This window comes from Nomascus leucogenys, chromosome 15 (genome assembly GCF_006542625.1).
Source record: "Nomascus leucogenys isolate Asia chromosome 15, Asia_NLE_v1, whole genome shotgun sequence".
In the NCBI taxonomy this organism is placed as follows: domain Eukaryota; kingdom Metazoa; phylum Chordata; class Mammalia; order Primates; family Hylobatidae; genus Nomascus; species Nomascus leucogenys.
The window spans coordinates 80898264-80921825 of record NC_044395.1 but is presented as its reverse complement, the minus strand read 5'-3'; the positions used below and the strand labels follow the sequence as shown (position 1 = coordinate 80921825).

Genomic DNA, 23562 nt, shown 5'->3' with positions numbered 1-23562 from the left:
CTCTCACTCATCCCAGGTACTCAAGTTGTAAATCTAGGAATATCCCAGGATGGCTCTCCTCTTTCCCTTGCACTCATATCTGATCCATTACCACACACTGTCAACTTTTCTTCAAGAATATATCCTAAATCCACCCAGGACTCACCACTGTTATCAGTGGCTCATTCATTCCACCAAATATTTGAGTGCCTGCAAAACCAATAGAGTACTTACCTCCATGGAGCTTCTACTGTAGATCTGGGGTTGGGGTGGGGGACAGAGAACAAATAATCAAGGAAAACCTCTATGTCAGGTGTCGGGGGCAACATGTGCAATGGGGAAAAATGAAGCAGGGGCAAAGGGACCATGGGGAGCACTGGCTCATGGTGGAATGTTGGTTTATGCAAGTGAATGGGCAAGGCCTTATTCATTAAGTCACATTGAGCAGAGACCTAAGGAAATACATATCTGAGGGAGGAGCATACCAGGCAGAGGACACAGGAAGGGCACAGGCCTTGAGGTGGAGAGTGTGATTGGAATGTTCAAAGAACAAGTGGGCCAGAGTGGCTAAGAGCCCCTGGGTGATCTCCCTTCCCCATATTCCTTACACACAGAACAGAGACTGATCTTTGTAGATTCACATTATCTCATATTCCTGTTTCAAACTTCACCACACCCACCCATTATACATGAAATCGGATGCAAATTCGCTTCAAAGGCTTGCATGTTCCAGGCCCTGACTATGTCTGTGGCTGTAGCCTCTTTGCATATGTGGGAAGTCACGCTGTCCATCCCTCTCTCTCTCAGACACATCAAACCTGTTTCTACATCAGGCTCCTTGTGTTATTTATTTTTTGGGTCAGGAAGACTGCCCTGCTCATTGGGAGGCTGGGGTGGCAGAGGCTGCTATGTGTTCACCAAAGCCCATTTCCTCCTTCACTTCTGCTGCGGGTGGTATGGCTTTGAGTCCTGGTCAGTGGACTTTGGGAAGAGGCGACATAAGCCTCTTCCAGGCCTGGTCCTTAAAAACCCTCCTGCAGGTTCCTCTACACTCCCCACACCCCCACGCCCACTGGCTGGACACAGAACATTGAGCAGAGGACTGGGCCCTGTGGATGGCGGGAGCCTCGGTGCCTACATCACTAGAGGGCAGGCCACCTGTTGACTAGGACTATCTGCACTGGGTTTGGAGTGAGCAAGAAATAAACAGTCATATGTAAAGCTGCTGAGCGTTGGGCTGCGTTTGTTACAGCAGCTAATGTTACCCGCTGAAACTAACCCAGTGGCTACCCCTGGCATGCAGATTCAGCTGAAATGTCACCTACTCAGAGGGCTCTTTCCTGACCACCCCATCTACAGTTGCTGCCAAGGTACTCTGTGTCTCAGCACTGTTTTAATTCACAGCATTAGCCCTTAGCACTCTTTAATTTTCCTAGTTTATTCAGGATTTATTTGTTTAACATTCATCTCCTCTCTTGGTGTATAGGGTCCATGAGTAGGAACTTTGTCTTGTACTTTATCGTAACCACAACTGAGAATGGGGCCTTCAGAGTGAAAGTTCCGGAGTAGAATGAACTGTACTGTGTCATGTCTCCACTAGTATTTACTCTTCTCGGGGGTGGAGAATCTGTTTAACTTTTTTTTCTTTTAAATAGAGACATGGCCTAGTCTGTCACCCAGGCTGGAGTACAGGGTGATCACAGCTCACTGCAGCCTGAAATTCCTGGGCTCAAGTGACCCTCCTACCTCAGCCTCCCAAGTAGCTGGGACTACAAGTATGCAACACCATGCCTGACCGATCAAAAAAAATTTTTTTTTGTAGAGACAGAGTCTCACTATGTTGACCAGGCTGGTTGCCAACTCTTGGCCTCAAGTAATCCTCCCTCCTTGGCCTCCCAAAGCGCTGGGATTACAGGCGACAGTAACTGCACCTGGCTTGGTTGACATCTTTTTGATCTCTTCAGAACATCTGGAATAGTGCTCTGCTCACACAGGTTGCTATATAAAAAGTTCAAATCAATAAATAAAGAAGACATGATGAGTTTTTTTCTCCTGGTCAGGAGACAACTGAGTCGGGATGCTTTGGGATGATGGCATGTGTGAGAGTCACAGGCAACTGGCTCTTTACTCCTTCCTTAGGCACTCTGCAGATGGAGGAGGACACACCCTCTCAGTCATTTGTCTAACTCTTCACTCAAAATAACACAGGGCACTGGGCTGGGCACTACAGGGCCAAACCAAAGTCCAGTCCCTCAGTGCCCTTCTTCCTTCCCCCCTTCAGTTTTACCCTCACCCATAGCAGCAGGAAGTACACATCCCTGTGGCTACCTCTTACTATGGTGCTCCCCAAGAAAAGAGGAATTGATCATCTAACTCAGTAAAGTAGAGACCCTGACAGGGCCATGTTTCAATAGTGGGTGAGGTTGCTTAAAACTCATAACCCTGGTCGGGTGCAGTGGCTCACACCTGTAATCCTAGCACTTTGGGAGGCTGAGGCAGGTGGATCACCTGAGGTCAGGAGTTCGAGACCAGATTGACCAATATGGTGAAACCTCGTCTCTACTAAAACTACAAAAATTAGCCAGGCATGTGGCATGCGCCTGTAGTCCCAGCTATTCGGGAGGCTGAGACAGGAGAATTGCCTGAACCTGGGCAGCAGAAGTTGCAGTGAGCCGAGATCATGCCACTGCACTCCAGCCTGGGTGACAGAGCAAGACTCCATCTCAAAAATAAAAACAAAACAAAACAAAGGTCATAACCCTACTATCCTCTGTTTCCTCTCTTCCACTCCCATGCAGTTGGTATACTACAAAGACCTGGCCTCTGGACAGGCTGATTTTGCCTTACTCCCTCTACCCATCTGGTAAGCCGCTAAGGCAGGGCCTTAAGACCCTTATGCTGTCTTCAGTGGGCTGGCTGGTTAAGTGGACTTAGGGTCAGCTCCACAGACCTGGCCCCCTGAGAATGAAGAAAGATGGAACAGCATGGAAAAGGCCCTTCATGCATAGTATTTAACTTGGCCTTCCCAAGAATCCAGTGAAGTAGATATAATGAACCCTATTTTTACTAGTGAGGAAACTGAAGTTTATACAACCAAACTTCTTTCTCTAACCCTGTCTCAGTGGCTGTGCTGACCCTGGCCATGACTTCCCTCTTCTCCCATGCACTGTCTCATCTCGCTGGTAACTTTCCTTGCACACTACCTGTGCTCCAGTTCTTTAATTCTAGACCTGGTACACCATGGTCTCAAAAGAAATTCAGCCCTACTGGGCAGGGCCAGCCTTTCTTACTGCTGCAGGAAGCAAGCTCCTGTATATCCATTTATCTCATTCAATTCTTAGGGCTAGGATATGTACACAAAAACCATCAGCCCAAATTGACCTATAAAGGTATGGAAACAGACAGAACTTAAGTAACCTGCTTAAGGCCAACCGGCTAGTTATGGATATCGACACTGTCAGAACGAAAACCTAAGTTTCTTTTCTCTTTCAACTTTCCCAGTCCTAAAGCATTGAAAGAACATGCACAGTCCTATTAAAGCAAAGCATAAAGGGTCCCAAGGAGCAGATGTGTCATAACAGGACTCCTAGCCATTCCTACTGGAGAGGGTTCTCAGGGGCCAAAGATGTTATCTGACTAGACAGACAGACTTACAAGGAGTTGGAGTGAGAATTCCTCAGCAGTGGGGTGGAACCTGTGGACCCATTGTGTGGTAACTTTGGTGAGGAAGGCAAAGAAGAATCCGTCATCTCCTCAATGTCTGAATGAGAGGACGCAGATTTGGGGGACTTCTTCTTCCCGAAAGCTTGCTTGAAGGAGCTGCGTAACTGAATATACAAGACTGTCAGTCTTGCAGCGGGGACAACCAATGCTTAGGCCTTGGCAAAACAGAGACATGCATATGAAAAAGCAATTAATTGTCCCATGTTTTTCCCCCCACCAATGGAAGAGGTTCCCAAGAGCTCTTTTGAATCAGTGCATTAAGGGAAGAAGAGTTAACTGGTGTTGCCAGCTTGAGGGACTGCACCTGTGGGTAACATTCCATGCCTACTCTTGGTTCAAGACTAGATGCCAACAGCAAGACAGAGCCTGGCTCAGCAGATGGATGTTGGGAAGATGAGGTTACACAGCAACAAAGCAGGATGCTCAGACACGGTGATGGATGCGGATGAGGTTAGTCATATCAATGGATGGGTTAGCTTGGTATCTGATATTAAAGTTGGTCTTGCTTACCTCATTGACCTGCCAGAGAAAATGCAAGCAAAAATGGGGAAGGGGGAGGAAAAAAGACAATTTTTTAACAGAGAAAGCCAGTGACAGGGAAAGCTTCGGACTTTCAGACACAACATGGCTAATAATAAACACCACACACACGGGAGATTTCCAGTAGGCGCACAAATCTTTAAAAGCACTGGGGGCATGTTCCTCCCTTCTGAAAGGAAGGGAATAGCAGGTTGGGGAGTCCTCTACAATTCCAGTTCTTCCAGCTTTTCCCTGTCTTGCTGAAATAGCTGCCTCCCACCTTCCTGTGCTTCTCATTCCCTTCTTTTCTCTTGTCAGTCACCTCTCTGTGCTTTAAATTTTTGGGGAGGATGGAGAGGATGTCTTCTTTTTTGAGCAATTCTAGCTTCACTGTTACACTGGCCCTGGATGGCTGCATAACTCCTTAACCTATCCACTTAGGAGTTTCTGCTATTTGTGTATATAAGAAGATAATCTAATAAGCAGCGAATTAGCCATCTCACTTGTTACTCAGAAAATGGTTATTTTAAAGGAATTTATTAACCATATGGGGGGAAAAGGAAATAGTATATCACAATTTCCCCAAATTATGAGATGGATCTGAAAATTCTTTTCCACCCCCTCTGTTGCAGGAAGTGGAGACCTAAACATTTTAATGAGAACATAAAGAATTAAAATGCAATGTCTTCTCTGAAAGCCATAATCAGATTTTTCTAGGCCAAAAACTAATGTTTCATCTTGAAAACAGGCCTTTTAAAAGTAATTTCCTTTTTCTAAAGTCATTTTTCCTTGTGAAAATACATCCCAGGGGTTTTCTTAGCCACTGAAAAATTCAGAAAACAGGCCATCCTAAAAATTGATGAGATTTTCCTCCCATCAACAGGTTTCATCTATAATAAACCGCATGTCGAGCTTGTGGGCAAATCTAGATCCCTTTTCTCTCCCATTTCCTACCTTTGATAATATTTCCAGAGAGCAGTCACAGAAACAGAAGGATTAGGGACACAAGCCATCAACTGAAATCCTTGCCTCTACCTCTGGTGAAAAGCCAGGTGGAAGAGGAGATTACAAAGATCAGACAGAGCTAAGCTTTGGGATTAGCTGAGGATGCCAATTATCCATCTTCCCTGATTTGACTGATAACCGGGAGTTGTCTTAAAGCAACATAAGCAAGTTTTATTTCTTGAAGAAAATGGAATAACCACTATTTTTCATAGAAAATATCTCTCTCCTCACTTTGAAAATCAAAGCAGACCATGTTTATTGATTGCATATTAGAGACAGCAATATGAATTAATCCTGTCTGTGTTTAGTCATAACAAATAAGTTGACTAAGAGCCATTAGTAACTTAAAAAAGAAAATTTAATCAGAAAGAAGAGAGGGTCACACTAAACTGGCTTTTTAGCTTGCTTCCAATGCAAGTCATTGACAACCAAAATCACTAAATCCCTGACGTCTGTATCACTAGACCTTGCCACCCATCCAAGATAACACAAAATGAGTGAGAAGTGTACAGAATGAAATGAGGACACTGAAGCTACTTAGTGAAACAGGATGCCGTCAGCACAAATGGGGAACAGGAGCCACTGGTCAACTCCAGATCAACTTGAGATATTCTTGCACTGAAGACAAGGGATAGCAAATCTCAGTCAGAGCTCTATAGCCTTTAAAGAAGAACTAAAAAACCGGATGGAGAGTGGGGGGTGGAATTTTTCCGGGAGAGTGGAAAAAACCACTCAAGGCACCACTGTACAGAAATTCAAATAACTCATTGGGATTATGAACACATGGAGAAACACTGTAATGGAGAGTGATTCTATTAAACTTGCTATTTGAAGTACAACCCCTGGTTTAGAACTACTTGCTAACTTCTAACCCTGACATTAGGAAACTTTTATTTATAGGACATGGTCAAAAAGTTTTCAAAGACAGGGTTGGTTTGATGCTATCCCTAGGCATTTGTGTAAATAAATAGATAAAGATTATAGCTAAAGATGGGATAACTAGCAATATGCTCAAAAAATTATTTTGGATCTATGAAGAAATCATTTAAGAATAACTTTGCTCTAGTACCTGAAACTTTGTGGCCAACATATAATGAGGAAGAAATGACACATATATGAAATGAAAGATGAGTACTTTATGAAAAGTCTCATGAAAGAGAAAAAAATACAAGGTGGTAGGGATGTTATAGATTCTAGTGTTTTGCTGAGTACAATATTGATTTTAGTAAAAACCCATCCACAGACCATTTCCTGGGATCTACTCCCAAAGTGCTATGTTCCACAGATAGTAGCTGGGCTGGACTTTATCTGGGGGGATGCAGCAGCCAGTTCTGCAACTGACTCTGTCCGTCAGTCCCCAGGAGAGTGGGTGTGCACTCACCCAGTTCTTCCTCTTCTTCTTCTTTGAGTCACTCTCTATGTTGCTGCCCACGCTGGAGTGGCTGGTGGCGCTGTTGATGCTGGAGACGCTGTCTGAGGAGTGCTGCCTGCGGATGCGGAGGTCTGCAGACTGGGCAGTGCCGTTTCCTGAAGACCAAGGCAGGGTGTATCAGCAGCTGCCAGCCTGAGCCCTATTCTTTACCTCAGGATTTTGCCCTTTAAGCAAAACCCACCCACCTGAGGACTACTGGGTGTTTTCCACATATACATCATCTCTGTTCCCTACAGCTGTTTCTAAGATCCTTGAATAGGTGAGTGCATTGCCCTCTTCAGTCAATTAAATGAGGTGTATCTCTCCCCACTTTACAAAACAGAAGTCAAGGGAGGTGTAGGGAGAATTTCCCCAACACCAGCTCTTAAGCTTTAGATAGGCGTGGAAATGTGCTTGTGAACTGAGCAGTTGGCACCTTCATTGCTAGCCGCCCCCCTCCTGCTCTCTGCGCTCCTGTCACAGTGGCCTTCTTGCAGCCCTTTGGAAGTGCCATGCCTGCCTCATCTACGGGCCCTTCCATGTGCTATCCCTTTATCTGGATATTCCTTTCCCTTGACTCTGTCCAGCCAACTCATTTGCAAATCCTTCCCATTTCAAAGCTATTATCACTTTTTCAGGAGGCCCAATAGACTAAACAACACCGATACTGAAAATGTGTGATATCTGACATGAAGTTTGCAGATAGTTTTTCTCATAAGGACAGAACTACACCTAAAGGCTGGTCTTTTGAGAACACTGGTTGTAGGGTCAAACCAACTCATCAGGTTCTAGCCCCACTTCAGTTTCTCCCTATTCCCTGACCTTAAAAAGTGACTCTCGGCTGGGTATAGTGGATCATGCCTGTAATCCCAGCCCTTTAGGAAGCCAAAGCAGGCAGATCACTTGAGGTCAGAAGTTCGAGACCAGCCTGGCCAACATGGTGAAACCCTGTCTCTACTGAAAATACAAAAACCAGCCAGGCATGGTGGCATGCGCCTGTAGTCCCAGCTACTCAGGAGGCAGAGGCAGGAGAATCACTTGAACGCAGGAGGCAGAGGTTACAGTGAGCAGAGATCATGCCACTTGCACTCCAGCCTGGGCAACAGAGTGAGACTCCATCTCAAAGAAAGAAAAAGAAAGTGACTCTCATCTACGAACACTAGTGTCCTCATCAGTACAATGAGGAAAGAACAGAATCACACTTACAAGATTGTTGTAGAAAGAAAAGCAGATAATGAAATCATTGAAACACTCAGCACTGCACTTAGAACATAGTAAGTGTTCCATAAATCCTAGCTCTCCATACTACTTCTATGATTACTATTACTGTTAATATTATTATTATGAGAGCTAACTCACCTGCACTCCTACATTGCCCCAAGATACACAAGGACAAAATAATTCACTTAGAAACGTTTTCCTGGGCTGGGCACGGTGGCTCATGCTCGTAATCCCAGCACTTTGGGAGGCCGAGGTGAGTGGATCGCTCAAGGACAGGAGTTCAAGACCAGCCCAGCCAACAAGGCAAGACCTGTCTCTACTAAGAATCCATAAATTAGCCAGGCATGGTGGCACATGCCTGTAATCCCAGCTACTTGGGAGGCTGAGGCAGGAGAATCACTTGAACCCGGGAAGCAGAGGTTGCAGTAAGCCAAGATTGCACCACTGCACTTCAACCTGGGTGACAGAGCAAGACTCTGTCTCAGAGAAAAAAAGAAATCTTTTCTTGGACAAATAAGGGAGGAACTCAGTTTAGCTTATGCCATACATCAGCATGCAAATATCAAAGTGCTAGTGAAATTAAGGGTTGTAAAACACTTTAACACTCTGCCAATAGAAACATGTTTTCTTCCATTTTTCAAATGTATCAGAGAAGAAGATGAACTACCATAGCCATCTTTGTAGAGGCCAGAAGTGACTTGATTAAAGGTATTTGCCTTGCAGGTCCTGCCTGCCTGACATGGAGCTGAATTATGCAGACACTGTCTTTTAGCAAGGAGGTTGCATCATATGATGTCAGGGGAGGGCTCCTAAGGGCAGGCAGGTCTTCTGGCTAAAGGCTGTTTCCCTTACTTTACCTTTGCAGTTGAGCTCAGGTGTGTTAATTACTCCATTAATGGCAGCCTGGGCAGCTGCATTCTGTTTCTTTAGCAGCTCAATGGTTTTTCTTAACTCATTCAGTTCTGAATCCTAGGGAACAGAAAATATTATTGGTCAGCTTAAAATCATTCTGTACAGAGTTCAACTGAAGTACAACTCGGCTTCAACACAGGAGGAGAGGGAATGAAGTAGCTCAACAAAACCTTTCAGATGGATCAACAGGCATGAACAAACACATAAGAGTAGGATTATAACTACAAGATCTATCATTGATGCCATTATCAATCTGTCATATTTTCACTCAACAGATTGGACTCCTTACAATTAAACTTTAACAGTTCAAGAAGTACATTAACATCCACACAATGATCTGAAATGAAAGAATAGTATTTTCAAGTTTGCTGTTAACTCCAAGTAGGGAGGGTTAAAGTACCCTTTCTGCCTTACCTTCTGCTCAGCTGTCATGGTCAGACTCTGGAGCCTGATTGTCATGTTACCAAGACTCTGTTCAAAGGCTGCCACAAGGTGAGCCTGGAGGGGAAGACACAGCCTCAGTTATATTACCTTGCAAGGCAAGAGTGCTTAGAAGGTGTCTGGCTCTTAAAGATGAAAATCCTGTGGGTCCATTGATTTAAGCTACTTTTTCAGCCTCCTCTTGAATCCCACTCCCCACCACTCTTTGGGATCCAGTCACTCCAGTCTTCTACATGCTCAAACAACCCGTGCTCCTTCCCACCTTAGGGCCCTTGTACATCTTTTCCCCTCTACCTGAAATGCTTTTCCCTCTCAACCCTTTCTCCCATTCCTTGCCTAATAATTTTTACCTGTCTGCCTAAAGAGCTCTCGGCTCATACTTTCACGACACCCTCATATGCACTCTCACAAGCAAACTGTACTTCTGATATACACTTTGAGATATCATAGTTAAAAATGCATGCAGTCTTGTAATTGGTAATGTGTGTCTGTCTTCTCTACTACAATGGAGGATGATCTTCTGTTCACCAAGTGCTAAGCTCACAATAGAGGCTCATATTAAGCATGTTAGTAGAATGAAGAAACAAAATGGTTGGCATAGTTTGCTTGTTATAATCCTGGTTAATAAAAAGCCGCTGAAAGGCCCATCTGCTACCTCCTCGGAGAAATGTTTCCCAGTTCCTCCAGGGGGTTACCACTTTCCCACAGGCTTTCACGTAGTTTTATACACTTCTGTTAGAATATGACATAAGATGTACCATTATTTTATATTTCTAAGAATTTTTTTAAATGTTTCCAGTTATAAGTAAAATAGCATCTAATTTTCGGAGATGTTAAAATACAAAAAAAGAGTAAATTTAAGAATTGAGAAATGTGGCATTTTCCTGACTGCCACTTTCTCTGCAACTCTCTTCAAGGGTAAGAGGTAACTTTGTGCCCCAACACTAAGCTTTTGACCATGAAGCAGAGTAGTAGGTGATATATTAGTTGATTGAATGAGAATCCTGGTAACGTTATTAAAACCAAAAATAAAGAATGGAGCTGTTTCAAACAGTCATGCTAAGGAATTTCCAGCAATAGACTGAAGAAGCCATTAGGCAGCTAGGATCTTCTAATCTCCAATCTCTACTTGTATAATGGAATAGTGGCATGTCCAAGAGTGAGAGGCATTTGGGCAGCAGATGAGAAGGATCACCAGATTGTGCACTTGATGAGGGTTGACACCATGTCTATCTTGCTCCTTACTGTATACACACTGCTGGTACAAAAATAGCCACTCAATCATATACGTTGGATGAGCAATGAAAGGATTGAAAAGAAAAGCACTTAGATGAAGGAGGCAGTGTAGTACAGGGGAAGGGAACAGGATTTAGATTAGAGGTCTTCAGCTCTCCCTGTAGTTCCTTCTGAATACCCATAACACAGAGCAAATCACCTAATCCTAGTAGCCTCAGCTTCATCTATGAAATGCTACCAACATCTGTTTTCCTCCCAGGGTTATTTTCAGTGAAATGAAACAAGACCAGTGAAAATGGTCTATGAACTGTTCAGGTACTGCAAAACACAGGAATGCATGGACACTTGTGGGGAAAGAAGGAGGTTTGGGAATGAGAAAGTGACAAGAAAAACTATGAGAGGAGTGAGAGTACCTGAGAACACAGGTGTAGACAGGGGGAGTAGAAACACAGTGGGCTACAAGAGGGATGAGAAGGGCAGGGGTGAGATTTGATCATGCTGTGAAATTCAAGAGGAGGAGATGACTGACACACACAGTGAGGAATCAACGCTGGATAAGCATGGGGGGTGGGTGGGAAGAAGCTTTTGCCGTGCACTGTTAGGAGGCGCAGTGACATTTCAATCTAAGGAGAGATGTGAGGGGTAAAGAGAGGCCTGTTATTAGACTTCATTAAACAGGGATGGTGGAGGCTAAGACATCTCTAGAATCAACTGCTGGCAGGGAGCATTTCTACTTGTAGTAGAAATGTTAAGTGGAATAGTTAGCTTCTCTCTGATTGCACCCCCTCTCTCTATTAAAAATGGAGACAGGCCGGGCGTGGTGGCTCATGCCTGTAATCCCAGCACTTTGGGAGGCCAAGGCGGGCAGATCCTGAGGTCAGGAGACCAAGACTATCCTAGCTAACACGGTGAAACCCCATCTCTACTAAAAATACAAAAACAAACAAACAAAAAACTAGCTGGGCGTGGTGGTGGGCGCCTGTAGTCCCAGCTACTCAGGAGGCTGAGGCAGAAGAATGGCGTGAACCCGGGAGGCAGAGCTTGCAGTGAGCCAAGATTTTGCCACTGCACTCCAGCCTAGGCAACAGAGCGAGAAGAGACTTGTCTCAAAAAAATAAACAAAAAACAAAAAACATGGAGACAGTGCCTCTGCATTTTAAAATAAAGAGATATGCTTTAGTTTGCCCTGGAGAGTGTGGCAAAACCAAAGCCAATCAATTTATGACAGTCACATAGTTGACAAAGGAAACAGGCCAGGGCCTGGATGTCTAAAAGAACATTTACTATCCTCATATTGTAAATGACTGACAAAGTTAAATGTAAATGATTGGATTTCCATTAATTTCAGTTCTGCATTTGATTGTCACCCATGACTCCAGTTACGGGCATTCCTATTATAAACAGGCTAAATGCCCCAATCAAAAGACATAGACTGGCAAATTGGATAAAGAGCCCAGACCCTTCGGTGTGCTGTATTCAGGAGACCCATCTCATGTGCAAAGACACACATAAGCTCAAAATAAAGGGATGAAGGAATATTTTTACCAAGCAAATGGAAAGCAAAAAAAAAAAAAAAAAAAAAAAAAGCAGAGTTGCAATCCTAGTCTCCAATAAAACAGACTTTAAACCAAGAAAGATCAAAAGATACAAAGAAGGCCATTACATAACGGTAAAGAGATCAATGCAACAAGAAGAGCTAACTATCCTAAATATATATTCACCCAATACAGGAGCACCCAGATTCATGAAGCAAGTCCTTAGAGACCTACAAAGAGACTTAGACTCCCATACAATAACAGTGGGAGACTTTAACACCCCACTGTCAATATTAGACAGATCAACGAAACAGAAAATTAACAAGGATATCCAGGACTTGAGCTCAGCTCTGGACTAAGCAGACCTAATAGACATCTACAGAACTCTCAACCCCACATCAACAGAAAATATGTTATTCTCAGCACCACATCACACTTATTCTAAAATTGACCACATAACTGGAAGTAAAACACTCCTCAGCAAATGCAAAAGAACAGAAATCACAGCAAACAGTCTCTCAGACCACAGTGCAATCAAATTAGAACTCAGGAATAAGAAACTCACTCAAAACCACACAACTACATGGAAACTGAACAACCTGCTCCTGAATGACTACTGGGTAAATAACGAAATTAAGGCAGAAATAAAGATGTTCTTTGAAACCAATGAGAACAAAGACACAACATACTAGAATATCTGGGACACATTGAAAGCAGTGTGTAGAGGGAAATTTACAGCACTAAATGCCCACAAGAGAAAGCAGGAAAGATCTAAAATCAACACCCTGAGATCACAATTAAAAGAACTAGAGAAGCAAGAGCAAACAAATTCAAAAGCTAGCAGAAGACAAGAAATAACTAAGATCAGAGCAGAACTGAAGGAGACAGAGACACAAAAAACCCTTCAAAAAAATCAATGAATCCAGGAGGTTGTTTTTTGAAAAGATCAACAAAATAGATAGACTGCTAGCCAGACTAATATGGAAAAAAAGAGAGAAGAATCAAATAAGATGCAATAGAAAATGATAAAGGGGATATCACCACCGATTCCACAGAAATACAAACTACCATCAGAGAATACTATAAACACCTCTACGTAAATAAACTAGAAAATCTAGAAGAAATGGATAAATTCCTGGACACATACACCCTCCCAAGACTAAACTAGGAAGAAGTCAAATCTCTGAATAGACCAATAAGAAGTTCTGACATTGAGACAGCAATTAATAGCCTACCAACCAAAAAAAGTCCAGAACTAGATGGATTCACAGCCAAATTTTACCAGAGGTACAAAGAGGATCTAGTACCATTCCTTGTGAAACTATTCCAAATAATAGAAAAAGAGGGAATCCTCCCTAACTCATTTTATGAGGCCAGCATCATCCTGATACCAAAAACTGGCAAAGACAAAACAAAAAAAGAAAATTTCAGGCCAATATCCTTGATGAACATCAATGTGAAAATCCTCAGTAAAATACTGGTAAACCAAATCCAGCAGCACAACAAAAAGCTTATCCACCATGATCATGTGGGCTTCATCCCTGGGATGCAAGGCTGGTTCAACATATGAAAATCAAAAAATGTAATCCATCACATAAACAGAACCAAATGCAAAAACCACATGATTATCTCAATAGATGCAGAAAAGGCCTTTGAAAAAATTCAACAGCCCTTCATGCTAAACACTCTTAATAAACTAGGTATTGATGGGATGTATCTCAAAATAATAAGAGCTATTTATGACAAACCCACAGCCAATATCATATTGAATGAGCAAAAACTGGAAGCATTCCCTTTGAAAACTGGCAGAAGACAAGGATGCCCTCTCTCACCACTCCTATTCAACATAGTATTGGAAGTTCTGACCAGGGCAATCAGGCAGGAGAAGGAAATAAAGGGTATTCAGCTGGGAAAACAGGAAGTCAAATTGTCTCTGTTTGCAGATAACATGATTGTATATTTAGAAAACCCCATCTTCTCAGCCCAAAATCTCAAGCTGATAAGCAACTTCAGCAAAGTCTCAGGATACAAAATCAATGTGCAAAAATCACAAGCATTGCTATACACCAACAATAGACAGAGAGCCAAATCATGAGTGAACTCCCATTCACAACTGCTACACAGAGAATAAAATACCTAGGAATACAACTTACAAGGGATGTGAAGGACCTCTTGAAGGAGAACTACAAACCACTGCTCAAGGAAATAAGAGAGGACATAAACAAATGCAAAAGCATTCCATGTTCATGAATAGTAAGAATCAGTATCATGAAAACGGCCATACTGCCCAAAGTAATTTATAGATTCAATGTTATCCCTATCAAGCTACCAATGACTTTCTTCACAGAATTGTAAAAAAACTACTTTAAATTTCATACAGAACCAAAAAAGAGTCTGCATAGCCAAGACAATCTTCAGCAAAAAGAACAAAGCTGGAGGCATCACACTGACTTCAAACTATACTACAAGGCTACGGTAATCAAAACAGCGTGGTACTGGTACCAAAACAGATCTATAGACCAATGGGACAGAACAGAAATAACACCACACATCTACAACCATCTGATCTTTGACAAACCTGACAAAAACAAGCAATTGGGAAAGGATTTCCTATTTAATAAATGGTGTTGGCAAAACTGGCTAGCCATATGCAGAAAGCTGAAACTGGACCCCTTCCTTACACCTCATACAAAAATTAACCCAAGATGGATTAAAGAATTAGACCTAAGACCTAAAACCATAAAAACCTTAGAAGAAAACCTAGGCAATACCATTCAGGACACAGGCATGGGCAAAGACTTCATGACTAAAACATCAAAAGCAATGGGAACAAAAGCCAAAATAGACAAAAGGGATCTAATTAAAGAGCTTCTGCACAGCAAAAGAAACTATCATCAGAGTGAACAGGCAACCTACAGAATGGAAGAAAATTTTTGCAATCTATCCATCTGACAAAGGGCTAATATCCAGAACTTAAACAAATTTACAAAGAACTTAAACAAATTTACAAGAAAAAAAACACCCACCCACCCAGTTAGTGGGTGAAGGATATGAATAGACACTTTTCAAAAGAAGACATTTACGCAGCCAACAAACATATGGAGAAATGTAAATCAAAACCACAATGAGATACCATCTCATGTCAGTTAGAATGGCAATCATCAAAAAGTCAGGCAACAACAGATGCTGGAGAGGATGTGGAGAAATAGGAACACTTTTATACTGTTGATGAGAGTGTAAATTAGTTCAACCATTATGTAAGACAGTGTGGCAATTCCTCAAGGATCTAGAATTGGAAATACCATTTGACCCAGCAATCCCATTACTGGGTATATACCCAAAGGATTATAAATCATTTTACTATAAAGACGCATGCACATGCACGTTTATTGCAGCATTGTTCACAACAGCAAAGATTTGGAACCAACCCAAATGCCCATCAGTGATAGAGTGGATAAAGAAATGTGGCACATATACACCATGGAATACTATGCAGCCATAAAAAGGATGGGTTCATGTCCTTTTCAGGGACATGGATGAAGCTGGAAACCATCATTCTCAGCAAACTAACACAAGAACAGAAAACCAAACACTGGATGTTCTCACTCATAAGTGGGAGTTGAACAATGAGAACACACGGATACATGGAGGGGAACATCAGACACCAGGGCCTGTTAGGGGGTGGGAGGGGCTAGGAGAGGGATAATATTAGGAGAAATACCTAATGTGGATGACGAGTTGATGGGTGCAGCAAACCATCATGGCACATGTATACCTATGTAACGAACCTGCACATTCTGCCCATGTACCCCAGAACTTAAAGTATAATAAAAAAAATTTAAAAAACCTGACCCCATGAAGACTGCTATTGAGAAGGTGTTTTTGCAAGCTTAAAAAGAAAACACATTTGCTCTGGAGATTCAGAGGATCCCATTTTTCTGTTAAGCAAAAGGGTTACCTTTGTGTCATTAGCACAACTATGAAAATACAGGCTGTGGAGGCTGTTCCAAGGCTGGTTCAGAGCCACACACAACAGCCTACTCATCAAGTGCCATGCTCACATTCCCAGGGAAAACAAACACAAGTGGTATAAAAACACTCAGAGAAGGTGGCTTTGAGTAGTTTGTCCTAGAAAAACAAACACAGCTTGGTGTGCAAGAAAGATGGCAGACAATAAAACATGTTCACCCTTCCAGCAGTGTGCGGTAAGACTAAATATTTACTTTAAAACAATACTGGATTCAGTGCCTTTTATGAGGAACAAAACACTCTTCTGGAATAATATAAGGGATCTCACTCTGACTCTTCTAGAACGGAGAGCAGAGTTCCAAATGGCCCAAGGTGAGGCTCCTGTGGCAGCACGAGGTACTGGAACAATTAATCCAAGTTCACCGGAAAGTAAGTTAACTACTATTTGTTGACTAATAAAGGCAACAATTGGCATCTGTAACTCTTAAACTAGGAGAGTAGCTCAGAATCACCGTGGTTTGACAAGGGTTTGCTGTCAAACCACACATTTGGATTACACCCAGAAGACCCTGACTTGCTGGGTCTAGAGTTTGTTCTGGATTCAAATCTACACACCTAGTTATCCAGATGAAGAATCTGCCCATGGAATAGAACCTATCTATAGAATACTGTTTTTCTGAATAGGACCTACGCCTCAGAATTAAGTTCTCACGTCAGTTTTTAAAGTTCTTTTGCTAGCATTACTGGTGGCAGAAGAGGTAAAGAAAATAGAAGATTACAAAACACGTTGTGGTCTCTAAAAAAAATCAAAGATTTCCAGAAAAGAAAGAGAACTTAGGAGACTACATATTAATGGGGGCAGCTACCAGTTACTGAGCTAATAACTAAAGTCAAGCACTGTACTAGGTATGTCACATGCCGACCTTAAAGAGAAATGGTTCCCTTGAGTAAACTAAGGCTCAAGCTGGGAATACCATGGCAAAAACTCCATGCGAATGACTAATGTGAGGGACTGGCTCAGTTTTCTAGTTGAAGGAAGACAGCCTTTTGAAGTTGGTTTCCATTTTAACGGCATGCTGTGGTCATGCAGGTTGCTTTCTGTCTGGCTTGAACACATTTATCAACGGGATCAGGCTGGGTGGTGAACTCCTGGGCAGAAAGCCTTGCCTCAGAGGCACCTTAGTACCTTTCCATACCTCAGGCTCTACCTTCTGAGCTTCGGCCTTCACTTGGTCACAGCTGTGCATCAGGGTGCCTATATAGACATGGCTGATGGGGGTGGGGGATGAGGTACCTCTGCCTCTACTCTGATCCTCTATCTAAAGTGCAAACGAGCCCACCCACTGCTTACTTAAAACTCATTGAGAGGTGCCTAATAACTTCAGGAGGAAGCCTGGATGCTCACCCCAACAGCTCAGACACTGCGATCTGACCCCTGACTTTCTTCGATGCCTTCTTCCTCCCTACTTCTGTCCCCTCTCCACCCTTACCTCTCCTCCATATCCAAGCCATAGAGACACTAATTACACCAACCTACTGAGAGTTCAAAATATACCAAGATCTTTCTCCTTAACCTTTGTGCAAATTATTCTCTTTGGTTAGAATGCTGTCATCTCTATGCATTCTCCCCTACCTAGCATCCATTAGATGTCACCTCCTCCAGGAAGTCCTTCCTGCCCCCTTTTTAAAAAAGTTTTCTTATTTTCAATATCTGATGAGCTGTCCCCTTTTTCATCCCTCATTAAGAGTGAGCTAGGTGCTCCCCCTAGATACTCCCACTACCACCTCCTCCCTTTATCTTAACAGTTATCATGTTATAGCAAAATTGTTTGTTTCTCTGCCGTCCCAGGGACTGAATGTTAAGTTGTCAGTCACTGTGCTTGCTCTGCTGTTGAACCCACAGTGCCCGGGGCATAGCTGGCACTCAAACAATTGTTGAATTGAATGCTGGTTGGCAGCATCTCCTAAACTCATAATCGTGTATATTACAATGACAGAGCAGCTACCTACATATTGGGAAGCCCTACATTTCTTTTCTTCCCCCTTCTTTCCTTTTTGCTTTTTTTTCCCACCCTTAAAATCAAAATTTTCAGAAAGAGGAAGAGAAATTAACATTTTAATAAGCACTTCGTATACTGCAAGCATTGACTGTGGGCCAATACTGAGATGTAAATACTATCACCCTCATTACACAGATGAGGACATGCAAGCTGAGATTCAAGAACTTACCCAAAGTCACAAAGCCAGTAAGTGTCCAAACTGACATTCACACCCATGATGCTAAAGCCTGTGTCTTTTTCTTTATAATGTGCTACTTCTATTTGTTCAGCACAGGAGGACTTGAGGCTGTTCAGAAGGCAAGGATGGTGCTTCCTTTCCCGATGCTACTGCCCTATGTCTGTACTTACATTTGCTGTCAGCTGGGTGGTCAAAGCTGAAACTTTCTCCTGGGAGGCATCCAGTTCCCGCCGCAGCTTGCGAATCTAAAGATGACAAGGGAGAGGGTTACATGCTTTGGGAGTCCATTTCCAAGGTAAGCAGGGTCAAATAATTGACAATAGTTAAAGAGGAAATCCAACCAGAAAGCTGTTCCTTACCTCTGACTGGCATTTTTCTTCTGGCTGTAAAGAAAACATAAAGGAAATTAGACCAGTTAAGGATCAAAGGATAGTGTAGTCCAGCCTATCGGGAACACCATATTCGGAGACTTGCATCAGTCTGGAAGATTTATTAGTTTCTTTTCTGGTGTATTTCTCTGGAAAAACTGGTTCAATTAAACTGACCCATCAGAAAGGCCAAATACAAACAGCTTATGATTTTTAAAAATTAGGAAGAATGAGAACACCCCTCCACATTTTGGTTGTGAGGAGCCACCCTACTCCCCAGGCGGGGATGGTGATAGGTAAAGTGCTCAGAAGAAGATATGTGATAAGAAGGCCATGAGTCAGATTTAGTAAATAAAAATACAGGAGGCCTAGTTAAATTTGAATAGCTTTAAAAAAAACAAAAAAGGCTAGGGCTGGGTATGGTAGCTCATGCCTGACATCCCAGTACTTTGGGAGGCCGACGTTGGTGGACCACTTGAGGTCAGGAGTTGAAGACCAGCCTGGCCAACATGGTGAAACCCATCTCTACTAAAAATACAAAAAAAAAAAAAAATTAGCCGGGTGTGATGGCATGCACCCATAATCCCAGCTCCTCAGGAGGCTGAGGCAGGAGAACGGCTTGAACCTAGGAGGTGGAGATTGCAGTGAGCCGAGATCACACCACTGCACTCTAGCCTGGGCAACAGAGGCTACCCGTCTCAAAAAATAAAATAAAATAAAGGGTCTAATATGTCCCATGCAATATTAGGGACATATTTATACTAAAAAAAATTTTGTTGTTAATCTAAATTTCACATTTAATTGAGTGTTTTGTATTTTCTCTGGCAACCCTGTTTAGGGAGCAAGGAAGACTGCTCCTGGGTTAATTCTGCCCCATTTTCTGCCCTCCTCTCACTTCCCTAGGACACTGCAGTGGGAGCACCAGGGTAGAAAGACCTCAAAGTGAGGGGGGTTTGGGAGCCCATATCAGCCAGCCCAGTAACTCCACAGGTTGTGAGGATAAATGTGGCCTTCATCTTCATGCTGCCCCATTTCAAGGACCCCAATTACCTGTGACCCTGTGAAGTAAGCGTGAACTCTGTTGCCCCTTATTGGCTTCCCTCTTTGTCCCTTACATGCTGGCTCTGTGTCTATGGTGACACAGGTACCTGCTAGCCAGAAACTATAAGACCCTCTCTCCTCACATAGGGGGAGCCCACATGAATTGGGGAGCCCGCTGCAGGAGGAACCTTTCTTTCCCTCTCCTCTAGTTCCCACAGGGGCTCATAAAGAGGAACCCTCCTCCTTCCTGGAAATGTTGAGTGTTCCTGACCTTCTCTCTACCCATCGCTCTACCCAGGGAGGGAAGAGTGACTTGGAAACCAGATAGGTGAGTGAATATCAGTAAGAACTCTGTTTTGTCCTTGGGTCCTCGCTAAGTGTCCTAATCCAATTTTACTAGGGATAAGCCCATTATTTTTTAAAAATCAGCATCTGACCCTGATGTCAACATCTCCATTAGTTCACAACACAAAGTGGGTATGATTCATTAGAACTTGCAGGGCACATCCATCAGCTGGAGTAGGTGGGCAGCTGCTTCCTGTCTGATCCGCCTTCACCCTATGTTCCCCATTGTCCTCCCTCCTGATCCTGCCCACAAGTCCCCTCTTCTTGGTTGGCTCCTACTAGCAGCAACCAATTTTTAAATACACGGAGCCAAGTGTATTTAATCCTTGCAGAAACTCCATTAGGTAGGTTTGTTTGTATTCCTTCTGAGGTTCAGAGAGGTTAAATGTCTTGTATAAAGTCACACTGAACAACCTCCTTATCTAAGAAATGCTTTCAGGAGAAGGTTGGAAGATGTCCTCAGAGATGTCACTCTTCCCTTCCAGATAATATTCATTCGTCTTTGTCTGTCCATCCATCCTCACTACCACCACCTATCAAATATTTACTGATTTCCTACTGTGTGCCCCTACTGTGTGCCAGACACTATTTTTAAGAACCTAAGATAAAGCTGTGAACATGACCAAGTCCCTGATCTTGTGTTGCCTGGATTCTGGTAATAACAGCTAGCATTTATTGAATGCTTACCATGTGCCAGATACTGTTCCAAGCACTTTACATTCATTATTCATCTAATCCTTATAACAACTCTTTGAGGAGGTACTAATACTATTGCTTTCTGTTTTGTGTATGAGGAAACTGAAGCAAAGGAAGGTTCAGTCATTTGTCCAGGGTCACAGCTGGTAAGGGGCAGAGTTGGGACTGGATCTAAAGTAGTCTAGCTCCAGAGCCTATGCATATTCTCTTGTACTTTTACTACAGCTACATTCTCATGGGGGCTTTCCAGAAATAAGCCCCAAGTTCAATCCAAAGGGTACAAGTTAATGGTGAGAATGTAACCACTATATAACATTCAGAAGGCTGGCGGAGGCTTGTTAGCAGGCTTAGCCGTCCACATAGGACCAGCCCTACTTTGAAACACTTCTATCTACAGGCCCTAACAGCCCTTCCCCATGCCTCTGCCACTGTCTGTCACTGTGCCCACCTGTCTCTGGGGTTGGGCCCCCATTATCAACAGCAGCCTAGAGAAAGCATGTGCTTTGTATCTTGCCCCCATTGCTGCTGTTCTGCACATCTGGTAACACTATGTGAAGCTGCTAGCCTCCATCCATCCAGCAGCTCTCCTGGGAACTCAAGTGTTCCCCTACCAAACAAGAAAGCAAGTCTAATGCCAGAAGTGGCCTTTGAGATTTTCTCTACTCCAAGAGCTAGCCATAACTTTTCCGTGGCAATCATTTAGCACTGTGTAATCTTTTCTTTCACTGATAATTAAAATTGCAAATTTCATGCAGAATGAGCATTCTTGAATATTCATTATAGAGATTTCAAGGAAAGAATCTACTGTTATCCAGTAAGAGCCTTTAAAACTCTCAGCTATTAAGCAGGCTCCTTGGTCTGGGTCTGTGGCAACTTAACATTTCAAAGATCTCTTTTCAGACAACAAACAAGAACTTTATTCACCTTAACATTTACAAAGGTGCCTGGAGCATGTGTTTCAGAATTTCATGATCACCAAGAAGGTAATAACAGATAAAGGACCACACCTCAGTGCTAGGTGGTAGCAGAGTCTAGCCAGACTTGTAGTTTTTCTTGAAATTAGTAGACTGCAACAGCATAAAAACATTCAAGTGATAGGCTATTTTTTTTAAGTCTGCAAAAGCAACCTATATTCTCAGAGAAGGCATACTGAGGACAGTAAATAGGAGCCTTAGACTCCATGACTCACGGAATGTCAGAGATTGTAGGGGCCTCAGAAGATCACCTTGCTCGGTTTCCTGATGCCAAGGGCAAAACTGGGGAGACACTCTGAATAACCAGATGACTTGTCCAAAGTCACATGGTGAGAAGAACGCTATGATTACGCCTCGGGTCTCTTGTTATCCAGATAAAAATGGAATTCAAAAGTATTATTATTAGGTCTTTACTAATTTGTTGAATTTATATCAGCTCAGAAAAGACAATTTCAAATTTCATGAAAACAGTATCTTCATGTCCCCATACCCAGAACAACAGCTACTGAAGGAGAGTCTTTATCTGTAAGGACTTCTAGTGGTTGGCATGAAGGGGCTGCCCCCAGGAACTGCATGTGACAGTTTCCTAGATCTGAAGACACACAGGTTGAGAAGCTTATGCTCTTTCTCTCCAAGGCTGGATAATGCTGGCCAGTCTCCCATTTTTTACTCTTCTGGAAAGCCCACTCCCCTCTCTGTTGGCAAGAACCCCTGGGAATGCCACAGGGAAAACACAGGGCTGGGCACTGAAACACCCACTACAGCTTCTCTGGGCCACTCCTGTGAAGCTAGAGTCCCATGTCCCTCTGGTGCCTACAGCTTCCTCCTTCAGTAGCAGGCTCCTTTCTCTCCTAAATTATATCCTAGGGGTTAGTCCAGAGCCTGGTATATCCATGGTGCTAGTAAATACTGTTGAAGAAGTGCATTTAGGTTTGAAAGTACCGCCTTGGTACCCATATCCCACAGTTTCATTCTAGAAGAAAGGACATAGTTTATCTACTGGCTGACAGCTGAAAGACCATCTCTATGCTTTCTTAGCAGATCATGGCTTAAAAAACCTCTCTCCAAGGTTACTCTGTATAAAGCCTTTAAAAGGAAAGCTAGGACTTAGTGATGAAATTTCAAACAAGATGACTAGCTGAGGAAAGAGGAATTTTAGAGTTGGAGGGGTGAGGTGGGTAGGAGCAAGAGTTTCTAGGTCCTTCAAAACAGACCATATCAGCAATCACTGAAGTTTGTTTGCTCAATACAGGCCTAAGAAAGAACAGTTAGGCCCTGGTATCTTTAACTTGATTCTGGGGTGTCCTCTTATTTTCCAGGAGCTATACACAGTGTATCCTGCTATATAGAAACCAGGCATTATCAAAACCTAAATTATTAAAACATTTGTTTCCATGGGATTAAGGGCTAAAGAATTTCCAATTCACAATTAACAAAGAGACTTTTTTTTTCCTGTAGAAATTCCCAAATTACTGTTTTTAAAGTAAATAGCATACAGCTATAGCCATGCGTGGTGGCTCACGCCTATAATCCCAACACTTTGGGAGGCTGAGGTGGGAGGATCACTTGAGGTCAGGAGTTCAAGACCAGCCTGGCCAACATGGTAAAATCCCGTCTCTACTAAAAATGTAAAAAAAAATTAGCCAGGCATGGATGGTGGTGCCTGCCTGTAATCCCAGCTATTCAGGAGGCTGAGGCAGGAGAATTGCTTGAACCCAGGAGGCAGAGGTTGCAGTGAGCCAAGGTCATGCCACTTTACTCCAGCCTGGGCAACAGAGGGAGACTCTGTCTAAAAAATAAAATAAAATAAAATAAAATAAAATAAAATAAAATAAAATAAAATAAAATAAATATTGTACAGCTATAAAAAGTAAATACTACTGAACAAATCCAGTAGTACTGAAGATCTAAATGTATTTGATTACATTTGGCTTTCATTTAGTAAACCT

The 23562-nt window shown here is 42.8% G+C and overlaps 1 protein-coding gene across 7 annotated transcripts in view; it reads right to left on the bottom strand.

Annotated features, from left to right (window-relative positions):
- The window catches only part of NAV2 (neuron navigator 2), a 773799-nt gene that overhangs the window by 34500 nt on the left and 715737 nt on the right, over nucleotides 1–23562 (bottom strand). For 5 of the 7 annotated variants that reach the window (XM_030829723.1, XM_030829721.1, XM_030829718.1 and 2 more), the window contains 6 exons: nucleotides 18549–18572; nucleotides 18360–18434; nucleotides 9185–9268; nucleotides 8716–8827; nucleotides 6608–6753; nucleotides 3634–3806 (listed from right to left, as the gene is read on the bottom strand). In XM_030829723.1, the coding sequence (XP_030685583.1) occupies nucleotides 3634–3806; nucleotides 6608–6753; nucleotides 8716–8827; nucleotides 9185–9268; nucleotides 18360–18434; nucleotides 18549–18572 (614 nt within the window). Of the gene's footprint in view, nucleotides 1–3633; nucleotides 3807–4212; nucleotides 4222–6607; nucleotides 6754–8715; nucleotides 8828–9184; nucleotides 9269–18359; nucleotides 18435–18548; nucleotides 18573–23562 lie in introns of all 7 variants that reach the window. The other 2 variants (XM_030829719.1, XM_030829724.1) reach the window with 1 other exon arrangement.